Source organism: Zonotrichia leucophrys, chromosome 1A, assembly GCF_028769735.1.
Source record: "Zonotrichia leucophrys gambelii isolate GWCS_2022_RI chromosome 1A, RI_Zleu_2.0, whole genome shotgun sequence".
Classification (NCBI taxonomy): domain Eukaryota; kingdom Metazoa; phylum Chordata; class Aves; order Passeriformes; family Passerellidae; genus Zonotrichia; species Zonotrichia leucophrys.
In genome coordinates, this window is record NC_088170.1 from 15,828,283 (window position 1) to 15,848,943 (window position 20,661).

At 42.0% G+C, this 20,661-nt stretch overlaps 1 protein-coding gene across 1 annotated transcript; it reads left to right on the forward strand.

The window, feature by feature from the left end:
• Positions 1–15,417: 15,417 nt before the first annotated feature.
• Positions 15,418–18,770, forward strand: TMEM52B (transmembrane protein 52B). The gene is made up of 5 exons (XM_064730849.1): positions 15,418–15,517; positions 16,114–16,157; positions 16,836–16,874; positions 17,744–17,910; positions 18,312–18,770. The coding sequence occupies exons 1-5, from the start codon at positions 15,470–15,472 to the stop codon at positions 18,560–18,562; spliced, it is 549 nt and encodes a 182-aa protein (XP_064586919.1). The 5' UTR covers positions 15,418–15,469; the 3' UTR covers positions 18,563–18,770.
• Positions 18,771–20,661: the final 1,891 nt, after the last annotated feature.

The following is a 20,661-nucleotide window of genomic DNA, read 5'->3' on the forward strand; positions in this document are numbered from 1 at the left end:
ACCCTGGGAATTGCTGCCTGGAGTGTGTCCAAAGAGGCTGGAACATGTCCAAAGAAGGACAATGAAGCTGGTGAAGAGCACAAGTCCCATGAGAAGGAGGGAGTAGCCTTTTCTCTTTTAGTCTGGAAAAAAGGAAGCTCAGGGTGACCTTGGTGCTCTCCACACACCCCTGAAAGGAGCATGTAGCCAGGTGGGGATCAGTCTCTTCTCCCAGGTAAGAAGTGGCAAGACAAGAGGAAGTGGCCTCAATTTGCAGCAGGGGTGATTTAGATTAGATAATAGGCAATTTTTTTTAATGGAACAGCTTATCAAGTAGTAGAAGAGGAACAGATTGCCAAAGGAGGTGGTGGAGTCAGCATCCTGGCACGCTCAAAAAACGTGGATGTGGCACTTGAGGGCATGGTCACTGACAAACGTGGCGGTGGTGCTGGGTTGATGGTTGGACTTGATGATGCTACAGGTCCTTTCCATGATTCCAGGAACCAGGCTGATTTTAGGCCAGCTCAGCTCCTCTCTGGGTTGACATATTCATGATTGTACTCTGCAGGTTTAACAGCCCTTTTTCTCTAACAGGTATCTGAAATTGGGAAGGAACATTAAGTTGAATCTAACTAATTAACCCCTTCTGTCTGGTTATTAGATACGGCTTCCATTTATGAATCTATATTTATAGAATATATAAATTCATTTAAACACCAAGTCCAGTAGCTATTTTGTGCATTTGAGTTTTTCCCTCAGAAGAGACATTCCAACAATCCCACCCACCCTGTGCATCTCCTGGAGCTCTGGCAGCCTTGGGGCTGTGACCATTCCTGGGGAGCCTGTTCAGTGCCCCAGCACGCTCTGGGGGAAGAACCTTTCCCTGATACCCACCCTGACCCTCCCTTGACACAGCTCCAGCCATTCCCTCAGGTCCTGTCCCTCATCACACAGAGAGGAGAAATCAGTGACAACTTCAGTAAAATAAATGGAGTCAAAATATTGCAAGATCAAGCCATTGCAAGATCTTTCTGAGTGGATGTTAAGTGCAAAATTTCCACCTAAATAAGAAATAACAGAACAATCACTCCAAAACCAACTACTGCTCCACCTAGGTAATTTTTTTTCATTAACAATTCCATTTTTCTTCTGCAGAGTATACAAGTAGTTCACTGATGCACACTGGAGTGTCACCACTAATGAATTATTATTTTCAGCCCTGAAAGTCTTGCATAAGGCCTCAAACACCTTTGTAACTTTTAGAATATAATTAAGGAGCAATGTCTTGTATGCAACCACATCACAAATGTCATGATGTAACTCAGCTGAAATAATGACCCTTGTTTTACATTATTGAGAAAGCAGGATCCAATCCAGATTAACAAGGCTAAAAACCTTTAAAGACTGCTGGGCCAATATCCACATCAACCTTTAAATTCATGGATCCACATTAGGACCTTCTAGATGTCATCCAGGTCCCCAAGATTAATATTTCACCTTGGCTGTCTCTCTTTTTCCAGAGTTATCTTGCTGTAATAAATGATGAGATTAAGGTGTAATATGGGATTATCTGTGTTTTCTTTTTTTTTTTTCAACTTGTTGACTCACTGGCTTTCATGCAGCCAGTTCCAGAAACTTCCATTCACAACAGAAACACCTCATTTACTTGCCTGAATGCATAATTTCTTCAGATGCACTTCAACCAGCAGACTTCTGCAAAATTCTCTCTTGCTGTCAGCTCGGTAACAACTTCATGAGTTTGTTGTTTACGGTTTTTTCCCTGAAGAAATGAAAATGCTTCTGAAGACCAACAGGTTAAATGCAAAATTGAGCTAGTTAGTGCCCGCATTAGAAATCTGGAATTCTGGCTGCTTTTCACAAAATTGTCCTCAATTTTCTGCATTTTCAACAGATCCTTACTTCTTATACTCGGACCCTTCTGTTATTATTATACAAAGAGAAAGAAAATGGAGCTGGCTGAGGGATAAAAAGAAAAGTTAATGGAAGAGAAAGAACATGTAGTTCATTTCTGCATATTGCATTGCAGTCAGATTCATAAAATTATCCTTACAATGAAATAAAATACAGACAGCAAATATAAATATCAAAATACAGCCTCATAATTCTTCACAGTTTCAAGTGTGTCCAGCATTTTCCCTCAAATCCCTACACTTAATTAAAAAAAGGTTTCTTCCTTTCTTGCATGAATGTAACTCTAGGCTCAGTCCTGTGTTTTGTCCTTAGAAAATTGGAAATAACACTGAATTTATTGGGAGCAGTGTGTTTAGCATGGATGGCAGGGTCTGGATTTTTCTTTACTTTGTCTGACTGATGGAAAAATAGGTGGGTTTTAGGATAGGAATAAAAATATTAAATGTTACCAGTTGCAGTAATGTCACTTTGCAACAATTGTTGATGGCTGAATTTAACATGAAATAATTATGTGCAAGACTTCTTTAAATGTGTATGCAGAAGTCACACACATCTATGAAAGACATGACTTTAGAATGGGGAAATGAACATATGAATATATGAAATGAATCTATGCAAATGTAATCTGGATTTTCTTTTATTCTGAAAATCAGAGAGATGGTCAAATAAATATTTATGATTTGTGCAAACATCTTACAGAGTTAGTAGGTCTATTTCCTTTATTTAAGCTTGTGAAGTGATTTATCCTGATGTCAGTGAAGGATCTGGCAGAACAGGTCTGCTCTTGTTATCTGGCAGCACAAACAGTGGCTATATCCCTCAACTGATGAAGATGGATTCAAATCTCCAAGATATTTTTTTATTCTTTTTGATGAAATGTGAAAGAGAAGTGCAGCAGAAAAATGGTGCAGCCAGCCAGTATCATGCACCTTAATGCAAAATAAATGCTTAATAATTTTTGAGACATAAATCTAGAGGGGTACCTTTTGTGCTGGACATTTTGCCTCTGTTTGGCTTTAAGTGAGTAGATAACACTTTGATTGACTTGAATTAATTTCTAAATAGCCCCTAAGGTATATGTATGGTATTTATTTGCTTAGTGAACAGAGGCCAGTTCTATCATAAAGGCATATTTCTGCTGACCAGCGACAAATAGTATAACAGACATTCCTTCTTTAATAAATGTATAAAATGTGGTGTGGCAAACATTAGGGTTGAGAGCAATTCTTAATCTCTCCATTTTGAGCTCTGGAATGTGATGATCCTGGGTTTAGATAACAATAGAAATACCAAGTAATATGAATAAGAAAGTAAATTTAAATTCCTGAACATGTGTTTGTCTTCTGAAGCTGAGGAAGTGAAAAAAAATTCTGCCTCTGACACTTCTTGCTGCTGTAGAGGCAGATGAGAGCCAGAGGGTTGTTAGAGGATGTAAAATCAGGCACTTCAGCTGCTACATCTCTCCTCTGACTCAGCACCTCTGAAAGTCCTTGTGCTCTTTCATGTGAGGAAAGGAATGAGAGCTGCAAGCCCCAGGGATGTACAAGACTATTATAATTGTCTGGAGGTCTTGGAGAAGTGTCCAAGGCCCCAAGGCTAAGTCCCTTTATGTATTTATAGATGAGCAGGTGCAGAGTCAGTGAGATCTCCGTGGACGTCCACAGCACAAGCAGGCTGTGAGTTTCTCCAGAGAGCAGCTCGTGTGAAGTGGGCAGTGAAAGTGGATCAGCCCATTCCCTTGTTAGCCAGGAGAACTCCAGATTTCAAATCAGCAGAGAGAGAGAGAAGGATGGTTCAGCCATAGTCCTGCTTTGGAGAGATGCTTCCATCCCCTTCCTTACACCTGAGACTTTCCCCACCAGCGCAGGCAGGATTCCCATTTCAGATCCATCAGTAGCTTTCCCCTGCCATCTCCTGTCCACACCAACCTCAGCCACACCTCTGCTCTTTCCCCCTCTCTTTCTGGTTAGCTGCAGTCCTCATAATCCCCAGCTCTTCTTTTTCCTGAACCCTTTGCCAATAAATGTACACTGGTATGAATTTAATTATTTAAAAGCTATTTCAAGTTTTGCATAATTGAAGGAATCTGGACCTGACAGCATTTATGACCCTCTCAAACAATACTGACAGAGGCAGCCTGTGGCTTCCTCTGTCTGGTTCCTAGCTATCACCTCAGTGTTACCCATGTGTAATTTATATTTGATAACACAACATAGCCCTTTGGACTATTCAAATCCTAGGAAAAAAAGCCTTACCAAAAGCACCTTAAAATGTCTTCCTGCACACATTCAGTGTGGGCATTTTGAACAGAATGTGTCTGTCTTGGTTTTGAAAGTCCGGTATCTGCTAAGGAAGGCAGAAGCCTCCCTCGAAATGGAAAATGTAAACCTCCTCCCTCCAAATTGCTGTAAATTTTAAATTAAGGGGCTCTCAGGCAAAAAATATGGGAGCAGAAAATAACAGTTCTTTAATAGGGAAGAAAATAAAAAGATAAATAAACAATGCAGTAATCCAAAACAACACTGACAGAGTCAGAACACAACCTGGCACCCTGCTGGTCAGGGTGTTGGTAGCAGTCCAACTGGAATTGTGGCTGCAGTCCTCCTGAAGTGTCAGGTGGGGTTCCGTTGGAGCAGGGATCCTGTAGAAAGGTGTAGTCTTCCTCTGAAGATCCAGTGGAAGAGACAGCTGTTCCTCTGGGAAAATCCAGTGGAGAAGCTGTGCTGGTGTTCCAGAATCTCCAGATTATATCCAGTTAGGAATGCTTGGCTCCTCCCTCTGGGTAGAGCATCTCACAATGGGATGCTGTAGTTCTTATCAGCCGTGCAGGGACATTCAATGGCCTGTTATCAGCAGGTGTCTCCCCAGAGGGAGGAGTGGTTGTGGAAGAGATAAGGAAAACTGCCCACTTAACAGAAGACAACTGCCGTACAGAGGGCAAATGGAATACAATTTGCTTGGATATCCAGGAGAGTGTCCAGACAGCTTCAGTCTTTTTCAGTGTCACTGTGTTGGTACTGCCCTGAATGTGAAGGGTTAACTATGCAGCAAATGAGAAATTTGTGACTATCTTAGATTTGGGGATCATTATTAAAACTCTAGAGAATGAGAAACATTGACAAATGCTTTGTTTCATTTTTCAACCCAGAAAAAACCCTAATTTAAATGACACCATTTTTAGCTTTACTCTATAATCCATTATTATGCAAGCAAACTTCAAGAGAACAAAGGATTTAAAACACTTGGAATCAATATTTAAATTGTATTTTTGTCATACACTGAAAATATAAATGATGGTGCCCTGTAGTACAGGATCATGGGCAGGATGATTTTGTGCTTGAAAAGAGCAAGAAGCTTTTAGGACCTAAGTCCTGTATCATCTTCTGGAGGATGCTGCAGCTGCTAGCTAGAAGATCAATCACTTGACTTGTATTTGATTTGACAGCTATGAATGCTTTTAGAAGCAGAATCTGGTGGGCTTAGAATGGTTTCCTTAAAAGTGAAACACCACACATCAGTGTAAGCTTAGGATAATTGCATGAATCAGAATTTACAGGGAACTAAGAGAAAAATGTATTAAACTGGGTAAGCGGGTTTATTTGAAAAAATGAGAAAAAACCCCAAAGTTAAATGTCACAGACATCTTTTATGGAAAATCCTTTCCTTAGGATTTTTCCTCCTGAGAAGCTGAGAGGCCTCAGGAACAAAATGTAAACAATGGTTATCTGCTGCTGTGGAATGTAGCAGGTGGATCTTTGATTGGTCCATGTTGGATGTTTCTAACTAATGGCCAATCACAGTCCAGCTGGCTCGGTCAGAGAGCCCGAGCCACAAACCTTTATTATCATTCTTTCTTATTCTATTCTTAGCTAGCCTTCTGATGAAATCCTTTCTTCTATTCTTTTAGTATAGTTTTAATAATAGTAATTATTAAATTTTAGTAATATACATGATAAAATAATAAATCAGCCTTCTGGAACATGGAGTCAGCTCCTCGTCTCTTCCCTCATCCTAAGACCCCTGTGAACACGGTCACAGTTAAATATTGAAGAGTAGAAATACCAATATCTGAGTTACTACTTCTTTCATATTAAAGCAAAAGGAAGCACGGTGAGATCAGATTCAGTAATCCATATTCCTTGCTCTGGAGGGTTGTTTTGCTATTAATTTTTGTTTGTTTGTTTGTTTTCAGGGGGCTCCATTTGTTTTCTTGTCCAAAATGCAATAAAAGCTTTTTGAAAAGCTGACTGGTGACCTGCACTAGGCAGATCTCCAAAGCAGAGGCATCTTCCAAAGCCTGAAATGAAAAAAAAAAGCCCTCATATTCATTTGATTCAATGGAAATATAGATCTGTTCCTCTTTTATTTGGAGATCATCCCCTATAATTCACTGACTCAGGCTGACCAGTCCTTTAAGTTCTCAGTCCAAATAACCTTAATTCTCTTCCCACATAATCTGAATAGTGGTCTCCTTTCATCCATCCATGGCAGGCCTGTCTCTGCCTCCAGAAAGAAAGTAAATCTCTTTTTCACTGACATCAGTTCAGGCACCAAGAGATGTCCAGCCAGCCACCAGGGTAACTGAGCCAGCTATCTGACATATTATTGACATAACATATATTTTAGTCATCAGTTATCTTGAATTATTTCTACCTGAATGTCTAACTTCAGGCATGTCTTGTGCAAAGCTTCTTTCTGAGCTAACTTGCATTGGGCTGATGGCATTGACTGATGGCATTAGCACATGAGCCAAAGGAGCACCAGGCCAGTTGAATCATTCAGCCTGGCATCCAAAGGCATACACATGGATAAAACAAGCTGCTGGCTGTCCAGTGCTCTGCCTGGCATCATCATTTCCCGAGGTACATGTCTCTGAGAAGTGCTTCTCAGAAAGCAGGAGCTCAGCTGAGGGGATAGGTGAGAAAGACAATCAGTTTTCTCCCACTTAGCCCATTGGGAGAGATCATGGAGGCTGGGCCTTTGCAAACACTTTGTTTGCTATGGTAACTCCCTACACTAAAGCTTATAGATTTTCTGATATCAGCTTTACCCCTTCAAAATATTCCCTGGCTGCCCACACAGCAGATTGTGCTTTGAGGCATCCAGAAAGTGCCAGAGAAGCTGGGAAAATTTTATTTCCCATCTATCCATCTCCTGCAGAAAGAAAGGTTTTAGCAGGAAAACCACTCAGCATTTAAAATATTAATTAAGATTCTCTCCTGTGTGAGCCTGAAGCATTTTTCAGGCCATGGATTTTACTGGACTTGTGGTCAGGACTCTCAGGTTCAGTCCTTGACTTAGGAGAAGCTGGATCTCTGTGGCCTTTCCCCTGTTTGCTCAGCAGAGGTGACACAGGGATATCAGCACAGAACTTCTCAGCCAAAAGATCTCAAGTCAGAAGGATCAGGTGTTATTCACTTCAAAGCAGTGGCTCATGGCACCTTGTTATGGCCTTTCACAGACAAAGCTGAATTTGGGGAGTTAATTTGGCAGATGAATGTTTATTTCCATAACACTAGTTGGAGAGCTTTGAAGTCCTAGCTCTCTTCCCCTTTCCCTACTCCTACTTTTAGAAGGCTGTGTGTATTTTAACTAGATGTGGTATTGATCTGGTAATATACAGAATAAAACCCTAGCAAAACAATCAAGTGGAGAGAAGAAAAAGGGAAAAAAAGAAGTGGCCTGAAATTGCTTATAAGTGCTTGTTATATTTCTAATGCTTTTCAGTAACCCAAAGGACAATCTTGTCTTTTTTTTTTCTCCTGCTTTTTTTTTTTTCAACGTGCAGGAAAGGATGCATGTATTTGGCATAAATAAATTATCTAAATATCATTTTTAGCTAAAGCCAGGCCAAGGTGAGAAGAAGCCAAAGCATTTCTGAAAAGCAAACAAGGCAGTTTGCAAACACTCCTTAAAGCACAGGAACAAACAGCCAGACACACTGAACTCATCTTGCCCAACTTTAGTGTCCAAGGGGACACTAAAGCTCCCTCTGTGATAACTGGGAACAGCCTGCAAGGTGTGTACCGAGGAGATCCAGCAGGGTCACTCTCAGCAGACTTTGACCAGTAATGACAAAGGACACAGCTCACTTAATTTAGAAATCGACAAAAGACTGAGATATATTGTGCTCTAGAAACGCTAATTTCTTTTTGCTGACCACAACTTGGGGAATAGTTCAGATAAGGACTGGGTTTAGATTAGATACTTGCAAGAAATTATTCAGTTTAAAGAGTGCGGAGGCCTTGGCACAGGTTGCCCAGAGCAGGTGTGGCTGCCTTATCCCTGGAAGTGTCCAAGGCCAGGCTGGATGGGGCTCTGAGCATTCCGCACTCCATCTGCTCCACATCTTTAGTAAAACAGGGCATATCTATCCTAAAGGCAGGTGACACCTGTACTCCATAGTCCCTGATTGCCCATCTGGCAACATATTTGTGTGACCGTGGTCACAGGGGTTTTCAGGATGAGAGAGAGGCGAGAATGTTGACTCCATGATCAGAAGGCTTGATTTATTATTTTATTACATATATATATACTCCATTATTACTATACTAAAAGGAATAGAAAAGGCTTCTTCAGAAGCTGGCTAACCTAAGAATAGAATAGAAAAGAATGATAACAAAGGAGCTCCCTCCGACTCTGTCCCAGAGAGAGCTCAGTCCTTGATTAGCCATTAATTGTAAACATCCAGGATGGGCCAATCACAGGTGGACCTGTTGCATTCCACAGCAGCAGCAAACCATTGTTTACATCTTGTTGCTGAAACTTCTCAGCTTCAGCAGGAAAAATCCTAATGAAAGGATTTTAATGAAAAGATGTCTGCGACATATTTGTATTCACAGATTTTTGGGACATCAGATTTGTTGCACATGCTTGTTCCCAGAAGGTTTGGGACTACCTGTGTAGCTGAAGAGATAGATAGATTATTTTAATCTATAGGTGTAAATACAGAGGGAAAGTCTGCAGTTTGTGCTGTCCAAGAGTCTCAGCTATTATTTGTCCAGAAACTCCAAGCCTTCTCCCTATGAAATCACATAGGATGACAGTTCTTTGCCTCCTGCTCTTCCCCTGCAGAGGAGGGAGGTGTAAATTCAAATCTGCATCCATATGAAGGCATGGAAAACCAGACTGGAGTCTGGTTTTAGATGTTACAAAAGTCCCAGACAGGGTAGTCACCTCACACTAGCAAGTTGCTAATTTTCCTCTGTGCTTAGAAATCTCTGGGAGCAGTTTCCCTGAAGAAGCAAGATCAGCTTCCTGCTATCAGCAGAGGGGACCTTGACCACTCTGCAAGAAACAACCACATCACAACCCAGATAGGCAAGACAGTGGATTTTCAGTCAATTCCTTTCCTTCAGGAGGCCCTTTACGTTTTGTGTTGTACACCTTGTACAAACAGAATGAGGTAAAACCCTGTGTCCTAAATAGGGCTGGACTTCAGAGGCATCACATTTACTGAAACTCAAAAGGAGGATCACAAATCAAGGGGGACTGTGCTGACCTGTGGGTGCTCTATAGTTATGAAAGCATTGTTCTTGCAGCACCAGAGAAATGAACTGTGCTTTTACCTGTTGCCATCTGACACATATAGCTCAACCATAAATAACTAACTGATGCACCCATTGAACTGCTGGTTTCAGGTCGGAGTTTCCTTCTGTGCCCCCAAGAAAAGCAACATCAGCATCATTTCCCAGACTCATGGGAAAAGTTAATGGACTGCACCCCATAGTTGTTCCCCTGCATCTTTATTTCTTCATTTTACTCAGTGTGTGGACCCTCCTTGTGTCTGAATTGCAGCAGAAAGCACAGGAGTGACACCACTGAAGCTGTAACATGAGCCTGGATATGTACAGTATATTTTTCCCCTTGTGATGGCCCTCATGGATGAGCTCACAGTGAATTTGTTTGATCCAGAGCTCTGACCTTTCAGGATTCATGGACACTGGCATATGCAGTCATTTCAAATTGGCTGGTGGGCTTAAAGCTCACTTCATTTGTCTCTAGCTATATAAAATTGCACTTTTTTCATTATTTTGCACTAGCTGCTGTCTTGCTTTTGGGGACTATGTCAGGCAACTCTAGTTCTTGCTTTTCTTTGTGTTATGGCTGAATCAAGGGAATTAGCACAACGTGGAATTAGCACAACATATGGCACTGCTTCACTATCAGTCACTGAAGGGAAAAGTTTGGTTTCTTCAACAGCCTGTGTTCTCTGCAGCTTTTAGGAGCAGCATCTAAAAACAGGGTTTGCCAAAGTCTTTCTGGTCTCACTTCACAGGATAATTTCGTACACCATTTGTCTGCAAGGTTGGCTGGGGGGCAGTTTTATTAAAAAGTTCAAGCTAAAGCAGTGGAGAAAAGGAAAGAAGGCAGAAAGCAAGGGACTGTCCTTATCCTGACATGTGGAAAAATCTAAAATTTGGTGAGGTTGGAGTGGAAGGAACTGTCCAGGGAGGTGATGGAGTCACTGTCTCAGGAGGTGTTTAAAGAAAGACTGGACATGGCACTTACAGCCATGGTCTGGTTGATAGGGTGGTGATCAGTCACAGGTTGGACTGGATGGTCCCAGAGGCCCTTTCCAACCAAATGATCCTGTGATCCTGTAACTGCTAAACCAGGGCTGACCCAAACAGCTGGAGTTACACTAGGACCCATAAGTAGGACTCAAACCCTGACTGAAATGATACACAAGGGATGATTTATTAGTTAACATTGGTTAGTACGGAAAAAAAAGATGGTGTAGAAAGCAGGTGGAGGAGGCACATGCTCATGGAGACTTAGAAGCAACTGTAGATCAAAATTTTCCTTCAGCAGACCCAAGGTGAAGCCCTAATTTACCTGGGCTGGAGAGCACTTAGCAACGTACCACAGATGGGCATTATTGGTGTGAAGCATGCAGGACTGAAAGCCATGAACTGGTCAAAACTGCTTGAGGTAAAGCAGGACAGGACTGTGACTTTCATCAAATGATGGAAGTCACTAATCTGGATCCTGAGAATCTAGAGGAGGCTGTGCAGTTAGAAACTATCTTTATAGTTTCTGTAAAGATAGAAATAGTTTCTAAATATAGAAACATAACTTCTTTATAGCACATTCGGCTCTAGATATTAGAAACAAACTCCAGAAAATGGAAGGACTGGAGTGGTGTGACTCAGGAAAGTTGTTAGATGAAGCTTGGAAAGCATTTGAAAACAGAGATAGGTCGAGAAAAGGAAATGTGACGGGCTGGAAAAGAAAGGTAGAGCCACAAAAACCTACTTGGAACTCTAGAGGGTGCTAAGGGACCGCCCAACAGGGCAGGAGAAAGAGGAAGGAGAGGCTGAGGAATCCATCGCTTCCCGGCCAAGGATTAGAGGAAAACCAGAGCACACTGGCAAGGAAAAAGGGAAAAGGGGCCTTGGAAGTGGGAATGGCCGCAGGCTGGGGAGCTGGACTCTGCCTTACAGGCTGTTAAGAGAGAAGATGAAGATTGAGGGGAAACGGGGTTTTCTACCCCAGCTGAACCCCTGAGGCTGGGAAAGAAGAAGTGGAATTTTTGATAAGCACAGGTGCAACTTATTCTGTATTGAATAAAGGTAAAGGAAAACTTAGTAAAGATGTGGTAAATGTAAATTGGTAAATTGTAAATTGAAAATTGCTGATAGTTAAATGTAAATTGGTACATGTGGTAAGTGTACACTGTGGTAAATATAACTGATGCTACAGAGAAAAGTGAAACTTGGTCATTTTTACAGCCCATGAAATTTAAATTAGGAAAGAACTGCACTACTCATCAGTTTCTATACATGCTCTAATGCCCTGTCCCCTTGCTGGGGAGAGAGTTCTGGGGAAAATTGGATGCTGAGATAACCTGAGGGGACCTGGGGGTCCTGATGCAGAAGCTGGGAACCTGGAGGAGACCTGTGGGCTATTTCTCCAAACAGCTGGACAACGTGAGCAGAGGATGGCCAGCATGCTTGCAAGAGATTGCTGCAACTGTTCTCCTGATCCAAGGGGCCAGGAAGCTCAGGGCTGGACAGCACATTCCTGCTTTTGTCCCTCACATGGTGACATCCATATTGGAGCACAAGGAGGGGCATTGGCTGTCCCAGCAGGATGCTGAGATACCAAGCTGTGCTCGTGAAACAGGATGACAGCAGCCATGAATCCAGCAGTTTTCCTTGATCCAAAGGCAGTGGGTGAGGGAGCCCTGACACAGGATTGTCTCCAAACCATGGAACAGGTATATTCCAGTAGAACCCATTTGCAGGGTGAACCAATAGGGAGTCCTGATTTAGAATTATTTACAGATGGCAGGAGTTTCATAAAAGATGGGAAATGGATGGCAGGATAGGCAGTGGTGACTGCCACTGAGCTATTAGAAGCTCAGTCTTTACCAGTTAATACATCAGACCAAAAAGCAGGGATAATAGCACTAAAACAAGCATTGAACTTGGCAGTGGGCAAAAGAGTGAATATCTGGATTGATTCTAGGTATGCATTTGTTGTGATTCATGCCCATGGAGCCATGTGCAAGGAAAGAGGACTGCTATTGGCTCAAGGATCACCTATTCAACACAGAGCAAAAATTTTACAACCTCTGAAAGAAGTTAAAAACGCAAAGGAGGTGGCAGTGATGCATTGTAAAGCACTTCAATCTGGACAAACTAATGTTAGAGTGGGAAACCGACTGGCAGACACAGCAGCTTGAGGAGCAGCTGAAAAAGGCATCCCAACCTTCTTTTTGTGTTAGTGCCACAAAAATAAATTGACTTAATTGAAGGCTAATTCTGACAATGAAGATCAATATTTAGAAAATATACAGAAGCCACTAAGATCCAAGAGGGATGGTGGGTAACAAACAGCCAGCAGGTTATAGTTCCATTTCCTGTAAGGAGGAAAGTAATGGAAAAAGAACACAACAAATCCCTCAGGGGAACTGAGTCCCTGACATCTAGTCTCCAAAACTCTGTACTTAGTGTAGGAATGACTGAAATAGAAAAATCTGTTACAGTGCAATGTCCAATTTGTTTAAAAAACAATCCCATAAGCAAGAAAAGGCCACCTCCTGGAACAGTTAAAGACAAGCTTCACAGGGCTTAAGGGCAGAATGTTGTCAGATGAAGAATTGTTTGCACCTGGTGGGCCAAGACAATGATCATTCCTGAAAAACCACTGGCCTATGGAACTGCACCATGCCCATTCTCTAGGAAGAAGAACTGGAGAGGAGCCAGACCAGTTGTGCCAACTTTTATCAGTTCACCAGGCAGTCAGGTTTGACTTTGGGATCACCAGCCACCAGGGACCACCAAAAAGACCCTAAGGACAGAAAAACACATCTGCAGAGAGGAGGGAAAATATGTTAATGATTTTGGGGAAATTATTATCAAATGTATGTTTATTCCAGGAAAATCAATGAATATGTATACAAAATAAAGCCTCTAAATAGGAGCTTTTTCTGTATTCAGCATGCACAATATTCCAGAGGATATCCCCACATGCATCCAGCCAAATAAATAATGCCTGCTTCTTAATGCTACAGTGGTGTTAAAGAGTTTGTATTTTTACCTATTTTTGGTAATACTGGAAGAAGAGTGTTAACAGCAATGCCATAGAAATTGAAGAAGAGTAATCAATAACTTTCAGCAAGAATTAATTACAATATCCTTTTGGAGGGGTCACTGTTTCATGTCACATGCAGCTTTTTCTTTAGGGAATTTTTTGTCACTTTTCCAGCTGTTTCTGCATTTGGATCATCCCAGAATTTGAGATTATCACATGACTGAATTTCAGCTAAAATCAAGTGATGATCTATTGAATTATCACACTGATAATAAAAAGCCCTGGAAACATTGGTGGTTTGTATTTCTTTCCCACATTGAATCCCACCAGTTTCAAAAGCCATGCATACAAGAAAAGCTATTTTACAGATCTGCTGGGACTTTCCTTCTAAGACTTTGATAGTACACCAAAGAATTTAGGAGAAGGACACCAAAAGACTTGGTCAGTTCCTATATAAATACAATGTCAGCAGATCATGTTTCGTTCTTTCTTTCTTTGTTAGTTGTACATTGGAAACCTCCTTCCAGTAGACATGGATGGATGGATGGATGGATGGATGGATGGATGGATGGATGGATGGATGGATGGATGGATGGATAAACTACTGCTAAGGCATGTTTATACTGCACTACTGCTTTTATAATTAGAGAATGGCAAATGGGTTTTAGCCTGCCTTGGGAAAAAACATTGAGTTCATGAATCCATTGGTTCTGCTCTGCAACTCTAAAATGCACCACCAGGGCTAATGATTCACCAGTTTAATGTGAAAGGGCTGTGATTGCAACAAGGGGCAACATGTCTCACTAGCTGCTGTCCTGCCTTCAACAAACATTTATGCACCAGTCCTAGGTGGTTCCCAAACACAAATAGTTACACATTACTGCAGAGTATTTTTTTCTGTCCCAGCTATTCAAAAGAAAAAGATTAGGAGAACCCAATTACATGACTGTAATAACACTGTGCATAGCCATGAGCACTAACAGAAATTTTAAGCAATTCTACAAGACAGAGAAAATTAATGGCTCATTGAATGAAGCCTGTGAATATAACCAGCTGTAGGATTAATAGTATCCAGGACAGGAGAATCAATGTGTAATCCCTCTGCTGCAAGGGATTGAGGGGGATTTATCTGACCTTGCAGGAAGTTTGGGAGTGGGACCTGTGAGTGAACAGGGACCTGTGAGTGAACAGACTCTCAGCTGCAGGAATGCAGGACATGAACAGGACATGAACAAGACATGAACAGGCAAGAGGGATGATGGCAGAGCCTTAAAATGGGAAGTACAAGAGTTCCTGCATATGAATATACACATATATATATATATATATATATGCACATACATATATGTTGCATATATATACACATATATATGTTTATATACATGTAACTGCACATATATATATAAATTGCTGGATATAGTTATTATAGGGTGAATTCTTCCACTTCCAAGTCAGTGGATTGGATGGTCAGAGGTAGGACAATGTGAGTGCAGGAGCAGGAAAGGTACTGGAGGATGGAGAGGAATCTGAACTCCAATTAAACAGGTCAGTAACATGACCTTCAACCCACTCCCCTCAGGGTAGGGGCGGGGAGAGAAATAATTGGGAATGAACAAACTCAGAGACCCTTTCTGCTCATAGAAGGGAAGGGTCAGGCCCGTAGAGATCTCATGATGCCCTTCACTGAACTAGTTAAACATCTAAAGTAAGAACCTGTAGCCACTGCTCCTCTCCTGATCTGACTGGAAGGTTTTAGAAATCCCTTCAAAAGAGGAAGAGAACCAGGCCAATAGAATAACAAAAAGAGACAGGCAGAAAAAATCAGGAATTGCCAGTGATAAAAAGGAAAAGAGGGAAAGCAAAAACTGAAGGGCAGAAAGAAGCAGAGTAGGATTCAATACACAGCACAGAAGCTGCTCCTTCTCCTGGCCACTGGACTGGTGAGGATGAACTGAAAGTAGAAAGAAGACTCCAAGCAGCTTGAAACACCAGGAGGCCACAGAAGCACCTTCCAGGGATGCATAACTCAGACGTGATCTGCTTTGTTGTAGGGAGTTTCATATGGGTAAGTCATCTTTGACTTTCCTCTTCATGGGGTCTCTGCTCAGCTATGGAGTTACCTTGGAAAGATGGAGGGCCACTAGGAATAATAATTTCCCAGATATTAGAAAGAGCTGGACATTTAAAAGGCACACACAGAGAAGATAATATTTGCTACTATTGCAGGGATGGTAACTCAGACATCAGGGTACCCACGGAAAAGAAAGGAAAAAGGTAGGAGTGCTGGAGGGACACAGCAGTTTTCACCAGGGTGGGGATAACAGGAAGCAGGGTATTTAAATGTTCTTAATATTTGAGTGTGGAGAAGGATCTACAACTGGAGAATGACATGGCTTGTAGTGGAGGAAGGGAAGGTTGTGGTGATAATGAAGTTCAGAACAGTACCAAGTAAGATTTTAAGGACCACAGGATATGAAACAAGAGTATTCATAAGAGTAACTTCAAATCTACAGCAAAATGTACAATAGAAACAATGGAAGATAGATAACAGTGCATCCTTACCATAGAAGATCCAGACTCATAATATGAAAGATATACAAGATGCATTTGACAAAGATTTCATTCACTCTACCTATGTCTTTGCTGCTTTTCTCCTTCTAGCTCCCCCACGTGAGAGGTGAGGAAGGCTGCCTTAACACTGAACTGTTAAGTATTTGTCAATCTTGCTCTTCTTTAGAGAAAAGGCAATAGTGGACATGGGCGTTATGATCGGATGGTTGACATTTTCCAGAAAATCTTATTTAGTTGTACTAAAAATTCATGTAAAATCACCATTACTGTCACTATGAACTGTACAAATTACTATTTTTATTGATCAACATGCTGATTGTGTGGTACTGCTCCTGCTGCCTATTTGCATTACTGCAATAGTTAGGAGCCTTCTGGTGTAATTTCAATTGACTGGGATTATGAATTTAGAATCAAACTTTCCTTGAAAAAATGGTTTAAAATATACCACTTTGGTGAATATTATTATCAGTGATATAATTTTTAAGAATAACGGAAATGATATATTGACAAAAAAGAAAAAAACAAACATGAATGCAGATCTCTAAGGTTTGCAAGGGGAATTAGGCAAGGACAAATATCAATAAAACAATCAAGATATAAAGCCAAGAGAAGGGAAATTCACCCAACAGGGATATTGATGAGGTTGGACAGCTGTGTCCCCCACAAAGCACAATGAGTATTTCATCATTGTGGCATCTGGAATCTGGACAGTGAGTGAGGATCATGAGGGGAGAGGGAGGAGGGTACCATAGGGATCTTTGCCTTTATTTGGTGTTCTGTGGATAACTATTTTTGTACCCTCTTCTCTTCAGCTGTTCAGGTACAGAATGGAACCATCTGTGGTATATCTGGTAAGACAACATGTTTACTCTAAATATGTGCATCGTTAGACAATTCCAGTAGCATAGGATGGGATTAAATGTGACCTGCTCAAGAGTGATGCCACCCCCTCCTTTTTCCTGGGATTCTCTAAAGCTCTACAAGATCAAGGCAACCCCTCAGATATCTCACTGCCTTTAACAAAAGTTGACCAATCAGCCTCCTTTTTTATTCCACATATTTAGTCATATGAACACTATTAATAAATTATTCATGGCACCATATGCCAAAATTCAAAAAACTGATTTTTAAAGTAAGTTCTGTCTGATTTCTTAGTTATTCCCACCAGAATGAGATTAAGAAGGATGATAGTTGTTGAACATCTGGTGGGCTGAAGAAGATTGCAAGATCCAATTTTTCCTCTCTGCTTGTCACTCATGACGAGATGTCTGGCATTCCTAGTTTTGGACCCCTAGTACAAAATACATGTTGGCAAACTGAAGCCAGTCCCCTGGAAAGCCAATAAAAAGAACCAGGCTTCTTCAGCCTGGATGAAGCTAAGTGGATAAAGTAATTGCAGTTTTCCACTACCCAGGGGGATCTTGAGAGAAAATAAAGACAGAGACTTCTCAGAGGAGGTCAGTAGAAGCACATAAGGCAGCTGACCAAACTGAAGACAGGAAAATTCTAATTAGACAGGAGTAAAAATGCTTCCCCTGACGATGGTGCAGCATTTGAACAGGTGCCTGGAGGGAATGATGGATCTGCATCCCTGGATACTGTCCAATACTGTCCTTTGTTCAGCTTTGAGGTTAGCCATGCTGTAAACAATCAGAGACATTAGGAGGTGTCCTGTAAACAAAACCTTTCTGTCCTCATTGCGTGTGCCCTCCCGTTGCAGGCTGGTGCTGGTGCTCGGGGGGCTCCTGCTGCTGTGTGGCCTGGTCTCTGTGTGCGTCAGGTGCTGCCTCCAGTGCCAGCAGGCAGGGGACGAGGCGGGCCCCCGGCCCTACGAGGTCACCGTCATTGCCTTCGACCATGACAGCACCCTGCAGAACACCATCACCTGTGAGTTGGCCTTGCCCCGTTCTGGGCACCTCAGCACTCTGCAAAGGCAGGGCTGCCCTGTAAGGCCCAGCTGGTGACGCCCCGGGGCTGGCACAGGGAGGGAAGTTCATGGCAGGATGGAGGGGAAGCGACCTCTGTGCGTGCTGCAAGCCGAGGTGTCAGCTGTGAGACGTGTTTGGGTACAATAAGGGTTCAGTGGGATTTCAGGAGAGAGGAACTGTGGGATGCTGCTGGCGGGATTTCACACACATACTCTTTTAGTGAAGACTGAAGGAGCAGGAAAAGAAAAACATTCTGGCTGTGGGGAGAGAAGATCCTATGCCCTGTGGGTATCCTTGCCCTCCTCTAACCACATGATGCCTTCAGGGTGAGGCAAACAGCTTTGGTCTCCTCTCTTGCAGCTCTCCACTCGGTGTTCGGGCCTGCTGCTAGGAGGATTTTAGCCGTGGCCCACTCGCACAGCGCTGCCCAGGGCACGCCGCCCGTCTGTGCCCCTGACACCCCTCCCGTGTACGAGGAAGCGCTGCACATGAGCAGGTTCACTGTGGCCAAGGCGGGCCACAAGGTGCCGGACCTGGAGCCGGTGCCGGAGGAAAAGCCGCAGGCGCCCGCTGAGGGCAAGGACGCCCAGCCAGCCCTCCCAGGACACTGATGGATGTCTGCTTTCACCTGATAGCAAAAAAACCCAGGATATCTGCATGCAGAGACTAATTCAGGTGGGCAGGGCTTTAAGAATTTCAGATTAACTCCCTTAGTCAATTGAGAAGGGGTGTGGGGGGGTAGAAGCAACTGAAATTCAAAATATTTTCAGATCTAGCATAGTCTAATGGCTCTCTTTGACGCCTCCTTCAGATAATTTGCAATCTCCAAGCCCATTCATTACATGCACACAACACTAGAATCACACTTTGCACGAATAATAGGCAGCAGGATCAAGGTGTGAGCCATTTTGTAGGCTAGTGTTTTGCAGAGTGCCTGCAGATGCAGTCTCATTCCTTTTGCCTTTAGCCTAAGTTTCCTCAGGATGGCAAGAGATCTTCAAAACAGAAAAAAAAAAAAAAAAGAAAAAAAGGAAAAAGGAAAAAAAGACATTTGCAAAGGTCTGTTGCAACCCAATGTTAACATCAAACTTCTGGAAATTGCCAATCATTTATAGTAAATATAAAAAATATTAAAAAAAGGAAACAATCTGCTTTTAAATGAAAGACAGCATAGATACATGCAGTATGATGTACACAGTGTGCCCTTAATGCCCTACAGGATACACAGAATGAACAGAGTCTGGTTCTAAATGGGATGTATAGCAATTCTGAAATGGTAGTCAAAAGCTCTTATATTTGAATTAAAAAATATTATATATGTACCAACAGATCAAACAAGGGGAGGAGCAAGAACACTACCTCTGAAATAAAGCTCAATCATATTTTCAATGCATTCATATAGTATCATTTATTAATTCCTAATGTTGCTCTCAAAACCAGATCAATTGAAGTAAGACCATTTAAAACATGCAAAACATTTCTCAGACTGAATAATTTGTGAGTCTCTCCTGGTCAATACAAATATGCTGAACCATCCAGAAATATTATTGAAACTGGATGAACACAAGTATGGCCCATCTGTAAAACCTTGGACTAGGCTGTCAGGAGAAGGTGAGTGTTGAACCACATCAGTGTTGTGTCTACCCTGGATTCAGCACCTGAAAACTTTAAAGCAGCACAACATTAAATATCACACGATGATTCATTCAGCTATGAATAAATTGCATGTACATATTTATGTTGATATGAAGTTACAGGTCACATCTTTTTGAAATGCCTGTGTGGCCCTTCCTGCTGAAGTACCCAAATTCCCACTTTAGTTAATATGCTGGTCTCTTTTCCTGTGAAATACAGAAAATACAGTTATTTTGTAGATAAGAAGAACAAGGACAATGTTGGACAAGGTCCAACTACTAGAACTAGGTCCCAAACATGTTTAGGAACCAAACTGCTGTTGAGATTACAACCATAGAAAATTTTAGAGAAGGTTGATAAATTAGCTTCAGGCACAGAATAAAGCTAAATTGAACAACCAAAATATCTTTGATGATGCCCCAGACCTTGACCAGTCACTGGAATCTTGTATTTAAAGGAATTTAATGAGGGTCTTGATTTTGAGGTCACAGACTTCTTCCTAAATTGTCTAGTCATTATTAACTGTATAATTAGCAAGTGATAAACTGGAATGGAATAAGTAAAGTGACATACCAGTTTATGTCCCTTCTGCTATTACACCTTTCTTCAGTCTTAGAATTGTAGAATGGTTTAGATTGGAGGGGACCTTAAAAATCATTGAGTTCCAACCCCCCTGCCATGGGCACGGACACCTTTGGCTAGACCAGGTTGCTCAGAGCCCTGTCCAGCCTGGCCTTGAAATAATAATAATTATAACTGCTTGTGGAACACCTGTTGCAGTGACCTCGTTTATCAGCTGCTCTCTGAAGTGCTGTGCAGGCCTGGCTGCACCAAGCTGCAGAACATTTCCTGGAAGGCTCTTGTTTACTCCACAGTAAAAACCTGAAGCAAGCCGAGACATTTGAGTCTGCTGAACATATGTCAAGTACTGTCAAGCCCAGAAACTCTCTGGAAATCTTCACAGTGCTTTCCAGGGGGAACATCCAGCTCATCCTGCCTGCAAACCCAGAGCTGTCCTGGCATTTAACACGTGATGGTGACTCTGCTCTACAGGGCAGCAATTTTGCCTAGAAAG

Excerpts from the sequence above, each read along its gene's own strand:
- TMEM52B (XM_064730849.1), top strand. The coding sequence starts at position 15,470 with ATGCATAACTCAGACGTGATCTGCTTTGTTGTAGGGAGTTTCATATGG. Across the intron at positions 16,158-16,835 it reads GGCTGCCTTAACACTGAACT|CTGTTCAGGTACAGAATGGA; the intron begins GTTAAGTATTTG and ends TCTTCTCTTCAG. Across the intron at positions 17,911-18,311 it reads CCTGCAGAACACCATCACCT|CTCTCCACTCGGTGTTCGGG; the intron begins GTGAGTTGGCCT and ends CCTCTCTTGCAG.